The 19357-nt window shown below is 55.7% G+C and overlaps 1 protein-coding gene and 1 long non-coding RNA gene across 6 annotated transcripts; one reads left to right on the plus strand and one right to left on the minus strand.

Annotated features, from left to right (window-relative positions):
- Positions 1-336: 336 nt before the first annotated feature.
- LOC148004994 (uncharacterized) lies at positions 337-2796 on the minus strand. The gene is made up of 5 exons (XR_015626059.1): positions 2072-2796; positions 1746-1968; positions 1274-1539; positions 840-1021; positions 337-680 (listed from the first exon to the last, which is right to left on the minus strand). It is a non-coding gene; the product is annotated as an uncharacterized LOC148004994 (long non-coding RNA).
- Positions 2797-2901: 105 nt separating this feature from the next.
- Tns2 (tensin 2) lies at positions 2902-19343 on the plus strand. 5 transcript variants are annotated; one of them, XM_087557605.1, is made up of 29 exons: positions 2902-3063; positions 7100-7208; positions 7634-7671; positions 8531-8569; positions 8873-8911; positions 9075-9124; positions 9341-9512; positions 9802-9852; positions 10150-10272; positions 10359-10423; positions 11512-11595; positions 11985-12097; positions 12177-12237; positions 12393-12468; positions 13001-13130; positions 13216-13281; positions 13358-13471; positions 13571-14782; positions 14922-15069; positions 15156-15721; positions 15824-15913; positions 16205-16330; positions 16539-16631; positions 16749-16826; positions 16915-16992; positions 17431-17599; positions 18515-18583; positions 18684-18713; positions 18805-19341. In XM_087557605.1, exons 1-29 carry the CDS (start codon positions 2989-2991, stop codon positions 18941-18943), a joined length of 4203 nt encoding a protein of 1400 aa, XP_087413731.1. In that variant the 5' UTR covers positions 2902-2988; the 3' UTR covers positions 18944-19341.
- The last annotated feature ends 14 nt before the right edge of the window (positions 19344-19357 follow it).

Consider the following 19357-nt stretch of genomic DNA (forward strand, 5'->3'; position numbering starts at 1 on the left):
CAGCGGATGGAAATGGACCTCTGTACATGAAGCCCACGGCTTGCTGTCCTAGTTAACTTGCTCCAACCCCGAGGTTTCTGCCTAGTGTCAACACTGCAGGCTGTGCCTCCTTGTGGTCCATGAGACCAAGTTGCTATGGGGCACTGATACAGAAACCACTTCATGGGGCTGGGGATTTAGCTCAGTGGTAGAGCGCTTACCTAGGAAGTGCAAGGCCCTGGGTTCGGTCCCCAGCTCCAAAAAAAAAAAAAAGAGACTTCATGAGATACTTCAGATTTAAGGTAGTTACCCAAAGCTGGTCATCACTGAAAACGAAAATGGGTTAGGATAGGCAACCTCTAGCATCACGGGGAACTGGAACACATCTGAGGGACTTGTGTCCAAGATAGGGATGATGTGATGCAACACTGGCTACTGGCCATCAAGGCAGCTGCTTCTCTAGGGTTTGGTTTGGTTTGGTTGGTTTGATTGGGGTTTTTTGCTTTTTGTTGAGAAAATGTGTCTGTATCCCTGGCTGTGCTGGATTGACTCTCCATTGCCTGACCAAAGCCAAAACTGGCAGAACTGGGTTGGGATCCATGTGTGGCTGTGCTGTGGGAGCTTTTCAGTGCAAAAGGCTTCCCAGGCTTTACCTCAGAAGCCAGTCAGTCCCTGGCCTTCCAGCTGCGAGCAGCCAGCATCTGGCAAAGGGGAAACAGACACAAAGAAGAGAAAGATGGTCGAGTCTGTTCCAGGAGTGCCCTCTAAAGAAGCAAGGCCATGTATCATGACCACATGTACATAACCATGTATGGCACCTCATATCTGCAAAGACTAGTCAGTCCTCACTGCCTACCTACCTGCCCACCTCATCTGGCAGAATGCAAAAAGGACATGACAGACTTGATTCTGGGCTAGGCACACTGCTGCAGTTTCTCCACAGAACCAGGCACCACTCTGGAATCCAAGGCAGTGAAGTGTTAAGTGCCTCACTAGCTCCAAGCATATACTCTAAGGAAGAGACCGAGCTCCACATCTGCATCTGGGAAACAATTGACAAATAAGCTCCGTTTCTCAGCAACCATTAACCCCCCCAGGGCTACAAGGGAAGGGGACGTGCCTTCTCGCCCCCACAAAACAAAGTTTGCAAGAGAATTCTGTTCCCGCCCAGCTGCAGCAACCCAGCTGCAGCAACCCAGCTGCAGCAACCCAGCTGCAGCAACCTCCTGGTTGGACAATGCTTGCTCTGTCCTCTGCCAGGAGGTCCGCCTCTGAAGTTGGTGCTACCCCTTACCCCATACTGCTGCTCCTAGTTCCTAGAGCCCAGTGCTCTTCCAGCCAGGAGAGCCCCACACTCTCAAGATCCACCTCAAAAAATCCAGTGCATCCATCAGTCATGGGCATGAGATCTCAGGCTGTGGAGGAGGGAGTTCCTCCATCAGTACCGAGATGGACTTCTTTCTGCATTGTCAAGGTAAGAACATCCTTGTGAAGGGAAGTCAGTGGGTGTCCACCTTTACCCATAGTGCCTGGTTTTCTCCTGGGTGTTAAAAGAGCTAGCTGCAAAATAAATAAATAAATAAATAAATAAATAAATAAATAAATAAATAAATAAATAAATAAATAAATAAATAAAAATAAAAAAAGCTAGCTGCAGGCATCAAGCAAACATTTTCATATTCCATGCTAATTACATAATCTAATCTTGCCAAAATACACAGCATGACCTTCAGCCTTGCCCTTTCCCGTGAGCCTCCAATCCTTGCCTCTCTCAGGCCCTTCATCCAACTCTCACTTCACTGCCGGGGCAGCCTTCGCTCCCTAGTGCCGCTCCAGCTCCTCCGTAGTCCCTTGGGACGCTGGCTGCTGTAAAAGTGCCCACTGGACAGTGAGATCCACCAGCCACGCTTCCCAGCCGCTTCCCGGCTTCCACATTGGAATCAGGTGCTCCATTCTTCAGTAATCACAGCCAGACCGCCCAAGCCCAGCCTTTGCCAGAACAGGAGAAAGGATAAGTAGAGAGAACTCTGCTGAGAGATGGGGCAGGCAGGCCCAGAGGGCTTGAGCAGACAGTGCTGCTTTGAGCACCTACCCTGGCGCTGAACTCTTGGCACTTCCCACTTCTCGGCATCGAGATACCCGGCTCCATCAATTTCCATCATGGAAATTCCAGTGGGGCGGGTAAGAGCAGAACAGTTTAGGATCTGCTAAGGAATTCTGGGAACGGGGAATGAAAACAGGTTCTAAGATTCTAGGACCACGTCCCTACTCTCACCTTCGCTCCTTCAAACTAACACCATGGTCCATAGTTTAATTCCAGACGTTCCTATCTAATATCAGATTTTAAAAGAATGGAATGAAGTTACACCATCAAAAGAACTTCCACTGAGAAGACTTCAGAACACCGGGGCGATGACTAAAGCAGTTGAGGATCAGGAATCTTGAACCTGCTGTGGGTCCTCAGCTCTGAGTCCTTTGGGAGAAGTGACAGAAAGCTCCAGGAAGCGTTCTCTTAAGTCCTGGGACACCAGTAACTGTAGGTGTCTAAGTCCGATGCCCCAACCAGCCAGGCCTAGTTTGGACTAGGGTCTGTAAAGAGGCCTCTGTGTCCACCTTCCTTTAGGAATCTATGCAGCTCACGCGTTTCTCCCTGTTCTGTCCCTCTGGCCTCTCCTCGGGCCCTCTGCAGCCTCTCGATCTGAGGATTCCCGGAGCTGTCTTTCCCCGTGCGATCCCTCCCGGGGTCCGGCTGTTGCTCAGTCTGGGAGTCTCAGCCGGAGCCTGCCTCGGCGCGCCGAGCCGCGCACGGGGAAGGACAGTGGGAGGAGAAGAGGGGAAAAGGAGGCGGCGCGGGCGGGGAACGGGTGGAAGGTGGCGATTGGAGCCCGGAAAGAAGGAGGGAGCCGGAGGGCGGGAGGAGGCAGCGGGCGCAGGGCGCGGCGGGAGGGAGCCAGCTGAGCGCCCATCCCGCCGCCGCCGCCTCCGCGTGTCGCGGCGCGGCTGGCCGGGATGGGCTGGCCCGGGGGCGCCCCCTGCTGCTGCCCCAGTCCGCCGCGCCCCCGGCCCTCCGGGCGCCCCCAACAGGTGAGTGGCCGCGCCACGCCGGGCGGGAGCGCGGGCGAGCATCGGCCCTCTGCGTCACACCGCGCGGTCCGAGCCAGGGGCGGGCGCCAGGGGGCGCGGAGCCAATGGGGGTCCGGGAGCATCGGGCGCGGCGGGAGCCCGAGGCTGGGACCGCGGCCCGCGCTCTCCTCTCCCAGTCACGGTGAGCTAGGGGGCAGCTGAAGATAACCAGAGGTGACCAGGGGGCGGGGCACGGCTGTGGTCCTAGCTAAGGCCGCCACGCCTTCCTGCGTCCCACTGTGCACTACTGTTGGCTCAGGCCACTCTGCGTATCTCTCTAGCTGGAGCCACAAGCGCACTTTGAACACAAGATGCCCGAGGCAGCTGGCAGCAATGTTGTGGCCCTGGCCTGGCATGCAAGCTTTTTCCTCTCATTTTCTCTATCTGGGGACGCTAAGGCAGAATACAGACACAGATGAAACCCTATTAGCCCTTTTCTACTTCTGCCCTGCCTAGATACCCCCTAGGTCCCTCTGGACACACCCTTGAATCCTACCTCCCTTTCCCTCCCTCCTTTCCTGGGCCTCACTCCTCTGTGGCCCAGCTCCCAGCTTCTCATCCAACCACAGCTATTTCCAGGAAGGAGGGGTGTGTGGGTGGGTGGAGGGGTTTCTCCAAACAAACCCAAGGCTTCAGAGTGAGAGGGGGCCCTGCTGGGGAGAAGCAAAAAAAGCTCTGGAATATTCCAGGCAGGAGGTGGGAGGTGAGGATCCATGGGATCTGGTAATGCCGCCCTCCGTCCCTCAGGCATAATTTGCTCTCAGCTCCTTTCAGAAATACTCCACACTCCCTGCGGCAGGGACACGGGGAGCCAAGTGGACACTTATTTTCTAGATCTGGGTGGGCAGTGTAAGTTCAATGAGGGTAGAGGATGTTTGGGGACCTGTTCCAGAGGAAGAGACTGACAGTCCCACCAGAGGCTGCAGAAGTAGGCCTGTGTACCATAGGAGCAGAAGGGAAAAAATGGATCGGGGAAGGCACTGCAGTGACCCATCTCCCCCAGCAGGGCTGGGTGCTGAATCAGGACAGCCAGTCGCCCACCTGGCCATCAGCCTGGAATGTCCTGGGACACAGCCAGAACTCAGGTGGGGACTGCAGAGCCAGGGGCCCTCTCCAGTTACAGGACAGGGCCCCACCCCTTGCCACTCATGCTACATTCTAGCCAGGGTACGGTGGTGACAGGCTTCCTAGAGAATTGGAGCATGCAAGAAGAGGCATCGGACTTTTCAGTCTAACAGGTTTTCTTTAGTGTCCATGGGAGGATTAGACCCGCCCTTCATGTCAGGTGGGCATGAGGCAGAGGGGGAGACTCCTGTGGAACCCTGCAAGAGAAGCCAGAGCCAGAGGAGTTACCACGGAGACATTCAGTAAATACCATGCACATGAGGGTGACATTCTTTCAAGTGACAGCTACGGCATTCCAAAGGCTGCTGTCAAGGGCTTGGGCTGAGAACCCCCAGGCCGTTGACCCTTGTTTTAGGAAGGTTGTTCCATCCTTTCCAAGGCCCCATCATCCACCTCCTTCCCTTGACTCCTGGGACAGGAAGTTGGCCCTATTCCCAGGAGGGAAGCAGGAGGCCCTAGAGGGGGGTGGAGTATGTGTTGGGAGGGGGCCTCCTGTCCAGTCCTTGGGTCCAGTGACAGCCACAGAGGAAGGAGAGACCCGCCAGAAGAGCCATGAAGGTAGTGCTCAGCTTTCGATGGGTGGGTGGGGTCCCCGGTAGAGCCTCAGGTGCAGGGTCTGGGAACTGAGCCTGGAACTGTGGGTTGTATCTGGGGGGGAGTAGCTGCTGAGGTCTTCAGGAGGAGCCTCCAATGCTCTGGGTTACAGCAAGTGGACCACTCCTGCAAGCGGTTAGCCCTCCTGGCTGGAACTTGGCGTAGAGGAGAGTACTCCAAGATCCTTTTCTGTCTGACAGGGAAGTTAACCTTCATCCCTAAGTTTCTTTCACCCTGAGGATATGGAGTGCTGGGCTATCAGGGGTACTGGTTCCCAGCAACACTCCCTTCCCACAGGAAGTCCCAAGGGACCATGAGGGTTCAGGCTAGAGACTGGCTGGGGACACAGTGTTCTCCACTGGCCCTTGAGCCCTGCCCTGAGACCTGAATTCCCACCCTGCGCCACTGGCTGATTCCAGGGCTGGATCTCAGGACCACAGACCCCTGCATGCGGTGGCCCACTGGGTGGGAGGCAGCACCAGAGCTCGGGAGAGCCAAAGATCTTAGGCTGACACTCCCAGCAGGGTAGATCCTGGGAATCTGATCTCCTGGCCTCCCCCACATCCTCCCCCACCCCACTTCCTGGAGCAGCGACCTGCCCCCTTCCCGCCTGCACTTCCCTCCACTTCCAGGGCCAGGCTTCTCCACACACCAGCCAGACAGCCTCCCCTCCACCCAAGGGAAGCGGCTGCCTCGGCCAGGCTGCTTCCAGGAAGCCCCGGGCCAGGCCCCAGCATTGTTCAGGCCCAGCAACCAAGAGCCCAGCCAGCCAGACACCATGAAGTCCAGCGGCCCTGTGGAAAGGTTGCTCAGAGCCCTGGGGAGGAGGGACAGCAGCCGGGCCACCAGCAGGGTAGGAATGCCCACCAGCTGGGCAAAGGTGGGACAGGGTGGAAGTTCGGACAAGGCAGGAGGGCCAGGATTCAGGCCAGACCCTCTTCCTAGTTTCAGCCTCTTCTCCCACCCCTTCCCCTGCCTCAGCACCCCCTCCTCTTTCCCCTGGCTCCCCATGTGGCTAGGGTAGCAGTGTGATATACCATCTGTCTTGCTTCTTCTATGTGTTTACTGGCTTGAGCCTGAATAGGCCCCGAGGGTTCAGCTAAGAGCTGAAGCCCTGACCTCCCGGGAAAGGTAGGGGAAGAAAGCAATGAAAGGCAGGGAGTTTGCCTTCTACTGATGTAATCTGCACATGACATCATCCACAAGTGTGTCCAAGTGTCCTGGTGGGTCTCACCTCCAGTCCAGAGGAGTTCTAGGACAGTTACCGGACCAAAGCTGCTCCCATGTTGTTGTCCAACCTTGTCTAACCCCCCTTCCCCGTTCTTTTCCTCTCCACACTGTGGTGGGCAGATCCAGGGAGAGGAGGGAACAGCAGGAGCTTGAACACAGGGATGAAGACCTGTGCAGAAGCGCCCCCCCCCCTCTGTGGCATGAGGGAGATTGTCCACAGACACTGGAGGACAGGAGAGATGAATTGGGGTGGGAGGGGTCAGAGTAGCAGAGAGAACTTTTAGTGAGTGAGGACTGAGGGGGACCTGGACAACCTGTGGCATCCCAGCCAGTCACTGACCTCACTACCTGGGGCGGGGGGTGGGGGGTGGCTCGGGCATCCAGAGAACCTGGCCGCCCCTGTCATAACATGCAGAGGCAGTGAGACAGCTGCTGCACATCTGTCCCTGCCGCCATTCTTCCTTCCAGCATTGCCACCCGAGTCTTAGACAATTGCAGCCTGCCATCTCCATGCACAAGGAGTAAACATGTTGTTCTGACTGTGGGGGAGGGGGCCGAATCAGCTGCCGGGAGCTTAGAGCCCTTGAGAGTCAGGGGCTCAGGACTGGCTGCAGTCAGTCTGGGTGTTATGGGACAGCGCTTGTGTGTCTGGGCCGGCCTGTCAGCTCACAGAATATGAGCCTCATGTGGGGAGGGCAAGAGGAGAGGAGAGTCAGACCCCCTCACTCAGCGAGATTCTCAGAAAGCCCTCGCATTTGAAGTGGGGGTGACAAGGACATCACATAGCTCCTCCACGTGAGGAGGCCTGAGTAAACCCTCAGGGAGGAGTTAACCCAACCAAGGTGACGCAAGGGGTCACATTCCAAGCCCTGTAGAGGACAGGCCTCATGACTACCCTGGAACAGCTGTGGCCAAGTGTGCCTTAGAGTTCAGAGACTTTTGGCTGGAAGAGAGGGATGCAGTCGCTCTAAGGAAAGGTCCCTGCCCAGCCTTGGAGATGGGCCCACTAGGAACTCATAACCCTATTTGTCTGTCATCCCTCTCGCAGCCTAGGAAAGCAGAACCGCACAGCTTCCGGGAGAAGGTTTTCCGGAAGAAGGCTCCAGTGTGTGCAGTGTGTAAGGTGACCATCGATGGGACCGGTGTCTCGTGCCGAGGTGAGGGGCTCTTGCTGTTCTTATGGTGTTGAGCCCTCCAGTAAGCACTTCTGTGCTGTGTGACTCTAGCTCTAGAGACCGGCAAATTCAGAAACAAATGCCCTCAGTCCCCTTGACACCCACCTTGCCACCGCCCAGGAGATTTGTGACCACCTTCCCATCCTTTTGTGACTAGGGGCTTCCCTTCCTCCTCCTCTTCCTCTTCCTCCTCCTCCTGTTCCTCTTCTTCCTCCTCACCTCTATTCATCTTAGACCCCAACCTCTGGCCCTCTTCCCTGCTGACAACCAGCTCTGTTCTTCGACTCCAGTGACCCAGTGTACTAGGGTCCCAGGGTTGGCTTCCAAGGCCTGGAGGACTAGAGGACAGCTACTTTGACTGTTCCCATAGCCTCTGCTAACCTCTATCCTCCCCTTCCTTTCTCTAGTCTGCAAGGTGGCCACACACAGAAAATGTGAAGCAAAGGTGGGTATCCAGTCCTAGCTAATGGGGGACGGTGTCTTTCCCTGCCCAAACAGGTTTCTTCAGCCACACTGGCATCGTCTTCCACCCAGTCCCCTGTCACTCCTGGAGACCCCTTCCTGGGTGGCAGAGGTGTTGTGTTGGGCTCTTTAAGAACCACCCTACTCCACCCCTGGAGGGTTGGCCCAGGAGGGTGGACAGTGAGACAGCGTTTGTCTTGGTGCTGTGCCCGGGCTGCAGCTGGCGAGAGGATGGGGGGGGGGGTGAGTTGTGGGGGAGGAAGGGCGGGGTGGATAGAGAGGGAGCAGGATTTCAGAGACCAGGCACCCGGATGGGCCGTGCCTTCCCTCTGAGGAAGGGTCCTCAGGATGCCTGAGTTGGTCTTATCCTGGGTGGTGATGGCTGAGCCTGTTTGGGTATACCCTGTAGGTGGTACCCACTGTCCACTGAGACCCTGAGGCAGCCCCCCATCTCTGAGGAACGTTCCTGGTCCTCCATCAGTGCAGGGGATAGTCCCAGGGCCTCAAGCTAGCTTGGGGGAGCTATGTGCCCCATGGGTGGGGTCTCAACGGTGAAAGAGGCTAGTGTCCACCCCTGGCCATTGCCTGGCTGGCTGGCTCTATATATAACTCCTGTCCTGCAGCTGGATGAATGGGGGTCTGTGTGGGCAGGGGGCTGAGAGCCAAGAGCAACAAGCAGGGGGCCTGAGGGGTGGGAGACCGAGAGGCAGAAACAAGGCTCCCTTAAATAGAGGAACCTCAGCTAGAGCTTGTGCTCATCAGGTGACAGGCCCTGCATCTTCCTCCCTGAGGCTGAGCACCCCGTTTCACCAGCTCAGCCTTAAACTCCCACCTCTTTCCAGGTGACTTCATCCTGTCAGGCCTTGCCCCCCGCGGAGCTGGTGAGTGTGCTCAAGGATGGGGCAGGGAAGGCAAGGAACCTGACTAATATCCCGGGGTCTGGTGGTCTCAAAGTGGGTCTCCAGGTTATGTAGTACTGAATGCTGTGGTTTATTGGTCAGTTATCCTCAACAGATGACTGTCGGAGCCCTTCGTTGTGACTGTCTTCTAGGGCTGGTTGGGGACTAGAGTCCTGTCCCCAGGGAGTGGACACTGACATGCGCTCCCACCCCGCCCCCAGGTCCAGACTGGTCCTTGCCCCTGCCCTAACCACTCCCATTTCCTCCCCCACCTCCTCACTCTAGCGGAGAAACACAGCCCCAGTCCGGCGCATAGAACACCTGGTAAGGGATGCTAGGAGCCTGAGCGGGAAGGGGCGGGCGTGTGGGTAGCTCTTGGAGTAGGGACCTACATTTGCAGAAGACCACGGTTTGTAGAACTTTTGACCCGGAAGCTTAGAAGCGATGCATCCAAACAGTTGTCGGCATACGGTTTCTCATCCACCAGGGGTCCACCAAGTCTCTGAACCACTCAAAGCAACGCAGTACTCTACCCAGGTGAGTGAGGACGCCCGGTGATCCCACGTAGGCACTTTCCACTGGACCGCTACTCAGCTTATGGCAGTGGCCGCCAATAAAGCCCCCAGGACAGTACTCCCCCTCCGGGCCACCCACCCTAAGGACCTAATAGGTCGCCCAGAGCTCCCCAGGATCCTTAGCCCCTGGGCCTCCACGCTTCTCTGTTCTCTAAATCGGCTTTGCGTCCTCTCCCAGGAGCTTCAGCCTGGATCCGCTCATGGAGCGTCGCTGGGACTTGGACCTCACCTATGTAACAGAGCGGATCCTGGCCGCAGCTTTTCCTGCACGACCAGACGAGCAGCGACACCGAGGCCACTTGCGAGAGCTGGCCCATGTGCTTCAATCCAAGCACCGAGACAAGTACCTGGTGAGAAGCGGGTGGGCCAGATCCAACCAATGAGAGGGCTGGGAGATTCAAATGGGGCGAGGCTACTGTTTGCCCATCAATACCTGAGATGGGGCTGGAGAGGGGGCGGTGTTCGCGAGCAGGGGCGGGGCGGGGCGGGGCCGGAGGTTAGCCAGTCACCGCAGGGTGCAGAGAATTCAGCTCCAGCGGATTACAATCTTACTATTTTTAGAGCAAGATGCTCGATGAGGGTTCACCTCCAGCACCTGCATCTCAAGTCACCGTCATCTAACTCTGCCCTTTATTTCAGCTCTTCAACCTTTCAGAGAAACGGCATGACTTGACCCGCCTGAACCCCAAGGTAGGAGGGAAATGGTCTGTTTGCCGTTTATTCCGAGCCAACCTTGTGAAAAGGCTCTGCCTCCTTGTTGACATCCACTTTTCTCACACTACTTAAGATAACTAAAAACGAGGTGCTGGGGTTATCAGCCCACAGTATGGCGGAAAAAAGTGTCCAAGCTACTGTGGACAACTACTAAGTTTGCGCCTTGCCCCCAGGTCCCTGTATTGTATTCACATCTTCCTCCCTTTGTTACACACACACACACACACACACACACACACACACACACACACACTTGTACTTGTACTTCCCCAGGTACATGACTTTGGCTGGCCGGAATTACATGCCCCACCTCTGGACAAGTTGTGTTCCATCTGCAAAGCCATGGAGACGTGGCTCAGTGCCGACCCTCAGCATGTGGTCGTGTTATACTGCAAGGTGAGCCAGGACCTTGGGGTAACAGAGCTAGGACAACCTCAGCCTAAAAGTTGCAGGTTCCCCATCTCCATCTCTTTATCTCTTAGGGTAGCAAAGGCAAGCTTGGAGTCATCGTCTCTGCCTATATGCACTATAGCAAGATCTCTGCAGGGTGAGTTGCCCTGCTTCAGTGACCCCTCCTCGTCCGGCCCTGTCTGAGCTTTTTTCTCCTTAGTCAGACTATACACTTGGTACGGTACTGTCTATCTCCAGCTGTGGGCCCAGCACACCACAGCAGAGGAACTGGGCTAGTTTCTTAGGGCCACCAGCTAAGTGCCATAGACTAGCTTAAAATAATATAGCTCAGTTGTCTTACTGTTCTGAGATAGTAAAAGTCCAAAGTCAGTGTCAGTGGGGCCACACTCTCTCTCTGGGACTCTAGGCGGACTCCTTCCTTGCCTCTTTCCAGCTTCTGGTGGTGCCTGACAGTCCTTGGCAGTTCTTGGCTGGCAGCGGCATCCCTCCACCCCCTGCTTCCGTCATCACGTGGTGTTCTCTTTGCGCGCCTGTTTCTGTCTCTCCTCTTCTAAGGATCAATCACCCTAATTAAGGACCCACCTTGCTCCTGTATGATCTCATCTTAACCTATCTAACCACATCCGCAAAGACCCTATTTCTAAATAAGGTCACATTTGAGGTACATTTCTCTGGGGGAGGGATACAGTTCAACCCATCAGGTTGTCTAACTGCCTCCTTTTAAAAGTGAGGAAAGCCAGGTTCAGTTGCCCAAGGCCCAACAACTGGGCTATGCTGGAGGGTCTCTAGCTCTCTTCACCACCACTGGGAGTTCCTCTGTACAGAGAGGTTCCTCCTTTCCTGGGGTTTAAGAATGGAAGGCAGGGGGTTGGGGATTTAGCTCAGTGGTAGAGCACTTGCCTAGCAAGCACAAGGCCCTGGGTTCGGTCCCCAGCTCCGGAAAAAAAAAAAGAATGGAAGGCAGGCGATCTTCCTAGAAGTGTATGAGTGACAAGCAATAGCATAAAGGTGATATATACATATATATATATATATATATATATACATACACACACATATATATATGTATATATATGCGCTTAGTTTGTAATTGTTCAAGTGATTCATGGGAATACAAGATAAGGCAATTTAAACTTTTTTTAAAAACTTAAAAAAAAAAAAAAAAAGAATGGAAGGCAGGAATGGGACCGGTCCTTAACCCCCGACCTCCCCTGCTCTCCCCAGGGCAGACCAAGCGCTGGCAACCCTCACCATGAGGAAATTCTGTGAGGACAAGGCGGCCATGGAACTGCAGCCCTCCCAGCACCGGTGAGCACCCCAGTGGGGAAGGGCTGACTCTCCCTCTCAGGTAGCACACCTGAATCCCACAGTGTACGGGAGCCCAGTGAGCCAGGCCCTGTGCCAAGTTCTGGGAAGTCAGAACAAACAAGGTCAGGCTCCCGTGGTATTTATATGCTAGTAGAGTAGAAGGCAAGAAGCCATGCGTAAACAGACTAGATCGTTCTGGCTGACAGTAAGGTCTGTGACAGGAATAAAGCAGAGGCTTGTAAGACTCCACAGGATGCGCAGGGCTTGCCTCCTTGAAGTTTAGAAGAGCCTTCTAGGTCTCTCAAGAGCTGCCAGGTTGGTGTGAGGCGCCCTCTAGAGGAAGACACTGATGTTTTCTTGGCACTCCCCACCCTCCACCCCCTCGCCAGCTATGTCGGCTATTTCAGCGGGCTGCTGTCAGGCTCCATCAGAATGAACAGCAGCCCTCTCTTCCTGCACTATGTGTTTGTACCCGTGCTGCCAGCCTTTGAGCCCAACACAGGTGAGTCCCCCCGGGCTGTATCCCATGGGGATAGCCACCTCCTACCCCACACCCCTCATGGCTTCTTCCACCCCTCCAGGCTTCCAACCCTTCCTCAAGATCTACCAGTCTATGCAGCTGGTCTACACATCTGGAGTCTAGTGAGTGCCCTGCTCCCAGGCCCTGACATCAGCTTGCTTGCCCAGTCTTTCCAGGCCCAACCTTCTGGTTCCAGTCGGAGAGGCTGACAGTGTCTAGCTTTATGCCCTCCCTTCTGCCTTTGTGCCTCTGACTTCTGCCTTGTCTCTACCCAAAGCCACATCACAGGTCCAGGGCCCCGCCAGATTTGCATCAGCCTGGAGCCAGCCCTTCTCCTCAAAGGCGACGTCATGGTGAGGGGGCTTGTAATACTGAGTGGGGATTGCAACGGGGTGGGAGGCTTCTAGTCATGTAGGCAACTGGCAAGGCCTGTGTCTGAGTTAGGGTTTTACTGCTGTGACCAGACACCATGACCAAGGCAACTCTTATAAAATCAACATTTAATTGTGACTGGGCTTACAGGTTCAGAGGTTCAGTCCATCATCATCAAGGCGGGATCATCTGAAGGTTGCTAGTGGAAGACTCCCTTCCAGGCAGCTAGGAGTAGGGTCTTAAAGCCCACACCCACAGTGACACACCTACTCCAACAAGGCCACACCTCCAAATAGTGCCACTCCCTGGGCCAAGCATATACACACCATCACAACCTGTAAGCCAGAGCAGAGGCCCAAAAGAAAACCCCACCCCTGCTATCCCAGGAGAGTTCATGTTGAGGCTGGGGCACAACAGAAGCGGTGGCCAGTGACTAGGTGGCCCTTGGGGTAAAAGTGTAGGTAAGGCAAATCGGAAATGACGGCCTGACCCCAGCCCCCTGCCCTCCTTCAGGTGACCTGCTACCACAAGGGTGGTCAGGGGACAGACCGGACCCTTGTGTTCCGAGTTCAGTTCCACACGTGTACCATCCATGGGCCACGGCTCAACTTCCCCAAGGACCAGCTAGATGAGGCCTGGGCTGGTGAGTCAGAGGCCAAGGAAGTGGCAGTTGGGTAGGGTAAGGAAAGCCAGCGAGGCATGGCTCCTCACCTCCACCCCCTCTACAGATGAGCGGTTCCCTTTCCAAGCCTCGGTGGAGTTTGTCTTCTCCTCCAGCCCTGAGAAGGTCAAAGGTAAGAGTGGGAGCTGGGTGTGTTGAAGGTGTTGGGGGGGTCCCCAACTCCTCAGTAACCCCATGGCTTTCCCCAGGCAACACCCCACGGAATGATCCCTCTGTCTCAGTGGATTACAACATGACAGAGCCTGCTGTACGCTGGGACTCCTATGAAAACTTCAACCAGCACCATGAGGACAGTGTGGACGGTGTGTGGGGTGGCGGGGCAGATGGGAACTGTGTGGCTAGTGGGGAGAGGCACACTGAGTGTCAGTACTGTCCCCACTCACAAATTCCTTTCTGCTCAGGCTCCTTGGCCCACACAAGGGGCCCCCTGGATGGCAGTCCTTATGCCCAGGTGCAGCGGGTCCCCCGACAGACACCACCGGCACCTTCTCCAGAGCTTCCCCCACCCCCGATGCTCTCTGTCAGCAGTGACTCCGGCCACTCATCCACACTTACCACAGAACACACAGCAGAATCCCCTGGCCGGCCGCCCCCGACTGCTGCTGAGAGACAGGAGCTAGATCGTCTGCTGGGAGGCTGTGGAGTGGCCAGTGCGGGCCGTGGTGCTGGGCGAGAGACAGCCATCCTAGATGATGAAGAGCAGCCCTCTGTGGGTGGAGGCCTGCACCTTGGGATGTATCCGGGCCACAGGCCTGGCCTCAGTCGCCGCTGCTCCTGCCGTCAGGGCCTCCGGGAGCCTTGTGGGGTCCCCAATGGGGGCTACTACCGACCTGAGGGAACCCTAGAGAGACGAAGACCACCCTATGGGGGCTATGAGGGACACCCCCAGGGCTACACAGAAGCCTCTGTGGAGAAGAGGCGTCTCTGCAGGTCACTATCAGAAGGACCGTACCCCTATGCACCTGAGCTGGGGAAACCAGCCAATGGAGACTTTGGCTACCGCCCAGCAGGCTACCGGGAGGTGGTGATCCTAGAGGACCCCGGAGTGCCTGCTTTATGCTCATGCCCTGCCTGTGAGGAGAAGATGGCACTGCCCACTGCAGCCCTGTATGGACTGCGACTAGAGAGAGAGGCTGGAGAGGGGTGGTCCAGTGAGGTTGGCAAGCCTCTCCTGCACCCAGTGAGGCCTGGACACCCATTGCCTCTGCTGGTGCCTGCCTGTGGGCACCACCATGCTCCAGTGCCTGACTATGGCTGCCTGAAGTCACCCAAGGTGGGTGAGGAAGGGCATGAGGGCTGCTCCTATGCCGTGTGCCCTGAAGGCAGGTACGGGCATCCAGGGTACCCTGCCCTGGTAACCTATGGCTACGGAGGAGCAGTTCCCAGCTACTGCCCAGCATATGGCCGGGCGCCTCACAGTTGTGGGTCCCCAAGTGAAGGCAGAGGGTACCCCAGCCCTGGTGCCCACTCACCACAGGCTGGTTCTGTGTCCCCGGGAAGTCCACCCTACCTGCAATCCAGGAAGCTGGGTTATGAGGCTCCTGCCGAGGATGGGAGAGACAAGTACTCACTTCCTGGGCCCCTGGCCTCAGCAGGACCCTTGGCTTCTACAGGTGAGGAACCTCGAGTGGGAATGTCCAGAATGGAGAGGGTTCTAAATGCTGCTGGGGATGCCATGGGCGGGGAGTGGGGGGAGCTGAACCAGACAGAAAAGCAGGCTCCTGTTCACATAGCTCTTCCCTACTATCTCAGAGTCCCCTGAACCATCCTGGAGGGATGGCTCCAGTGGACACAGCACACTGCCTCGTTCTCCCCGAGATGCCCAGTGCAGTGCCTCTTCAGAGCTGTCCGGTCCCTCCACACCCTTGCACACCAGCAGCCCAGTTCAGGGCAAGGAGAGGTACACGGAGGGCCAAGGCTACTTGGGTATGTTGTATGGGTGTCCGCAGCCCAAAGCAGGGGCTGAGCACTTACTTTTCCCTGCAGCACCCGACGGCAAGACACCACCAGGTCTCCCTCCTTGGCACCCACTCAGAGACTGAGTCCTGGCGAGGCCTTGCCCTCTGTTGTACAGGGAGTCACTGAAAAGACTCCTGAGCTGTTGGCAAGCAGCAGGCCTGAGCCACTGGACCCTAGCCCCTTTTCCCAGACCTCTACACCCAGCTCACCCAATGGCTGGCCTCAAGAAAGGAGCCCAGGGGGCCACACCAACAGTGCCAGTCCTCGGAGCCCTGTGCCAACCACCCTGCCCGGACTCCGCCATGCCCCATGGCAGGGCCCTCAGGGCCCCTCAGATAGCCCAGATGGCTCCCCTCTTACTCCTGTGCCTACCCAGATGCCCTGGCTTGTGGGCAGCCCAGAACCACCTCAGAGCTCACCCACCCCTGCGTTTCCCCTGGCTACCTCCTACGAGACCAACGGTCCCACTCAGCCTCCACTTCCTGAAAAACGACACCTGCCGGGGTCTGGGCAGCAGTCATCGCCACCAGCCAGAGGCACCAATCAGCATGTCACCTTTGCATCTCCTCTCCCAGATGTCACCCAACCCCCAGGTATAAGGCTCTAGGAGGACCAGGTGTCCTTTAAAGAATCTCACTGTCCAGAGAGAGACCATGGGAAGCCCTGGTGTCTGAATCAGTGCCTCCCTCTTCTAGAGCACCCTTTACAAGAGAACCAAAGCAGTGTCAAGTTTGTCCAGGATACATCAAAGTTCTGGTACAAGCCTCACCTTTCCCGAGACCAAGGTAAGAAGCCAGAAAACATCATGTGCCCATCCCAGTCCACTTCCCAGGCCCGTCTTGGCTGTAAGTCTGTCATCCTGGTAGGGCTTTCGGTTCCTTCTGTCTCTGCTCTTGGCTGGGTTACTCCCCAAAAGAGATTCTAAATTTGGGCCTCAGACTAAATATTATTCAAAGTCCTATGACCCAAGGCCCCAGACTCCCGCAGCCCCCCACGGCTGTCAGAGTGAGAAACTTGGGAACCTGCTAGTGGGACTGTCTGAGGCTGACAGCCATCTCTAAACTTCTGCCCTGCAGCCATTGCCCTGCTGAAAGACAAGGATCCTGGGGCCTTCCTGATCAGAGACAGTCACTCTTTCCAGGGAGCCTATGGGTTAGCCCTCAAAGTGGCCACACCCCCACCCAGCGCCCAGCCATGGAAAGGTACAGAGCTCTCAAGCTGAAGGTGCAGATGTGGAGAGGGGAGAATTTGCAGGACTGGGATAGTGGGAGTGAGGAGGTGCACAGCACATCTCCATGTGGGGAAGGGTTGAGGCAAGCCTGCAGCTGCTTGGGAAAGAGTCCTGTGGGGAGAAACTGAGATCCTGGAGTCCCATAAAGCTTTACTTTTACAACCCCTCATTCCTCTCAGGGGACCCCTCAGAACAGCTGGTCCGCCATTTCCTCATTGAGACTGGACCCAAAGGTGTGAAGATCAAGGGTTGTCCCACTGAGCCCTATTTTGGTGAGAACCAAGAGTCTGAGGGGGTTCCAGGGTGGATGGTTAAAGGAGAGACCTAAAGAAAGGAAGAGAAAGCTCTGACTGTGGACCCCTGTGATGTTTCCCCCCAACCCCTCACAGGAAGCCTGTCTGCCCTGGTCTCACAGCACTCCATTTCTCCCATCTCCCTGCCCTGCTGTCTGCGAATTCCTAGTAAAGGTGAGTGATCCGTCTCCTCCACCTTACTTCAGGGTGGCTTGGAGAGCCTCTCCCTCTTGACGTTCCTTGGTGGCCTTCATCTCCTCAGATCCTCTGGAAGAAACCTCAGAGGCCCCAGTGCCCACCAACATGAGCACGGCAGCAGACCTCCTACGCCAGGGAGCAGGTAGATCCTTGCTTTCCCCTTCCTCTCCCTGGTAGTTAAGAGGATACCATGGACTCCAGGTACAGGGAGGGGCACTGAAAGGGCTATGGGTGGCAGACCCAGCAGGTATATTTAACCTGCAAAGGCAGAGGAGCCCCGTGTTTTCAGGAGGTGAGGAAGGGGGTCACTGACCAAGTTCTCAGGGTTTACAATACAGGAATCACAGCGGCAACAGGCAAGAACTTAAAGTGTGTCTCCTCAGTCCTCCCCCCAGTGTTACTGGCTGTAGCTCCCTTGGAGTCTGGAAGTTGCCATTCTAATTTGTCAGTGTGTGATTCCAGTGCATTCAGGCAGCACTGGTCAGGGAAGTGCCCAATATGGTGGGATAAGAAGCTAATGGGTGACAGATCCAGGTCCTGGCAAAAGCATGTAGCTCATTAACCTACCTCCTCTCTTTAGCCTGCAGTGTGCTCTACCTGACCTCGGTGGAGACGGAGTCATTGACTGGCCCTCAAGCTGTGGCCAGGGCCAGCTCTGCAGCTCTGAGCTGCAGCCCTGTCCCAGTGCCAGCCATTGTCCACTTCAAGGTCTCAGCTCAAGGCATCACACTGACAGACAACCAGAGAAAGTAAGCCTGGGCACAGGTCCTGTCTCTTTGGAGTCTCCAGGAAAGACCACAGGGAGCAAAGGGGGGGCTTTGGGCTTTCTTTTCATGTGTGTGTGTGTGAGTGTGTGTGTGTATGTGTGTGTGTGTGTGTGTGGTATGTGTGTGGTGTGTGTGGTATGTGTGTGGTGTGTGTGATGTGTGTGGTGTGTATGTGTGTGGTGTATGTGGTGTGTGTGTATGGTGTGGTGTGTGTAGTATGTGTTGTGTGGTGTGTGTAGTATGTGTGGTGTGTGTGTGTGTGTGTGTGGTGTGTGTGTGTGTGGTGTATGTGGTGTGTGTGTGGTTGTGTGTGTGGTGTGGTTGTGTGTGTGGTGTGTGGTTGTGTGTGGTGTGGTGTGTGTAGTATGTGTGGTGTGGTGTGTGTAGTGTGTGGTGTGTGTGTGATGTCTGTGTGTGATGTGTGTGGTGTGTGTGGTATGTGTGTGGTGTGTGTGTGTGGTATGTCTGTGTGGTATGTGTGTGGTAATGTGTGATGTGTCTATGTGTGGTGTGTGTGATGTAGTGTGTGATGTGTGTGTGTGTGATGTGTGTGTGTGTGTGTACATACATGTTTGCATCTATGTGTGTGGGCTCCAGTTGGAGAATTAAGAATCTTCTGGGTTGCGTGTTCACCCTTTTGAGGCAGGTCTCTCAATCAAACCCAGAGCTCAGAGATCTAGTCTTGCTAGCTGGCTTGTTCCTGGGATTGTCTTTGCTTTCTGAGACTGGAATTCTATCTTGGCCACCACTCGTACCCAGCATTTAACACGGGTTCTGGGATCTGGGTTCTCAAGCTGCTTCTCTTGCTTGTGTGGATAGTTAAGCTCTGAGCTACCTCCCCAGCCCAAAATCTTAGATTTCTGAGTGTGACTTTCCTTCCCCACCTTCCCCTCACAGGGTCTTCTTTCGCCGCCATTACCCAGTGAACAGCATCACTTTCTCTAGCACTGACCCCCAGGACCGCAGGTGAGCCTTCCTCAGACCCCTTTCCTGGGGTCCTGCCAGCCTCAGCTCCCCGTTCAGCTGTACCCCAGGCTGCACTCTATCATGTTCTCTCTCTTTACAGATGGACCAACCCAGATGGGACCACCTCCAAGTAAGTCTTGCTGCTGAGCCCAGCCCTGGCCTAGCACAAGCCACCATGCATAGCTTACAAGGCCCTCCTGTCCCTGGCTTTGTCCCTGCAGGATCTTTGGTTTCGTGGCCAAGAAGCCAGGAAGTCCCTGGGAAAATGTGTGTCACCTCTTTGCGGAGCTTGACCCAGACCAACCTGCAAGTGCCATTGTCACCTTCATCACCAAAGTTCTACTGGGCCAGAGAAAATGAAGCCACCAGCTCCAAGTCCACATCAACACTGCACCCTCCCAGCATCACAGCCCTCACTACCCTGGCCTGGCCCCTATGAGAAAGAGTGGCAGCAGTGGGGCCACTGCTCTTTCCTGCCCTTTGCCTGCTAAGCTAATGAATGGGCCCCTGAGATGACCTGGCACGTGAGCGGATGGCAGAGACAGGTGTGAGGGGTGAGGAGGCATCAGTAAGTGGAGCCCTGGAGGGGAATGACCCTGCCAGCTCCACCCAGCTTGCAGGGCCCATCATGGAGGGAGAGGGGAGAGGCTTGGGAGCTTCCTGCCTCCCCTCTAAACAGAGACCAGAGTGGGGTCACATAAACAGAGGGAAGAGAGAGTCTATTTTTGTGTAATAATAAAGAATTTCTATAAACTCTTGAGGAGTTGATGCCTT

This window comes from Rattus norvegicus, chromosome 7, assembly GCF_021556685.1.
Source record: "Rattus norvegicus strain SHRSP/BbbUtx chromosome 7, alternate assembly SHRSP_T2T, whole genome shotgun sequence".
In the NCBI taxonomy this organism is placed as follows: Eukaryota; Metazoa; Chordata; class Mammalia; order Rodentia; family Muridae; genus Rattus; species Rattus norvegicus.

What these genes read in the sequence shown, in the direction of transcription:
- Tns2 (XM_087557605.1), top strand. Translation starts at nt 2,989, where the DNA reads ATGGGCTGGCCCGGGGGCGCCCCCTGCTGCTGCCCCAGTCCGCCGCGC. An exon ending in AGGACCCTTGGCTTCTACAG is followed by an intron (nt 14,783 to 14,921) that starts GTGAGGAACCTC and finishes CTACTATCTCAG; the next exon opens with AGTCCCCTGAACCATCCTGG. An exon ending in ACTGACCCCCAGGACCGCAG is followed by an intron (nt 18,584 to 18,683) that starts GTGAGCCTTCCT and finishes CTCTCTTTACAG; the next exon opens with ATGGACCAACCCAGATGGGA.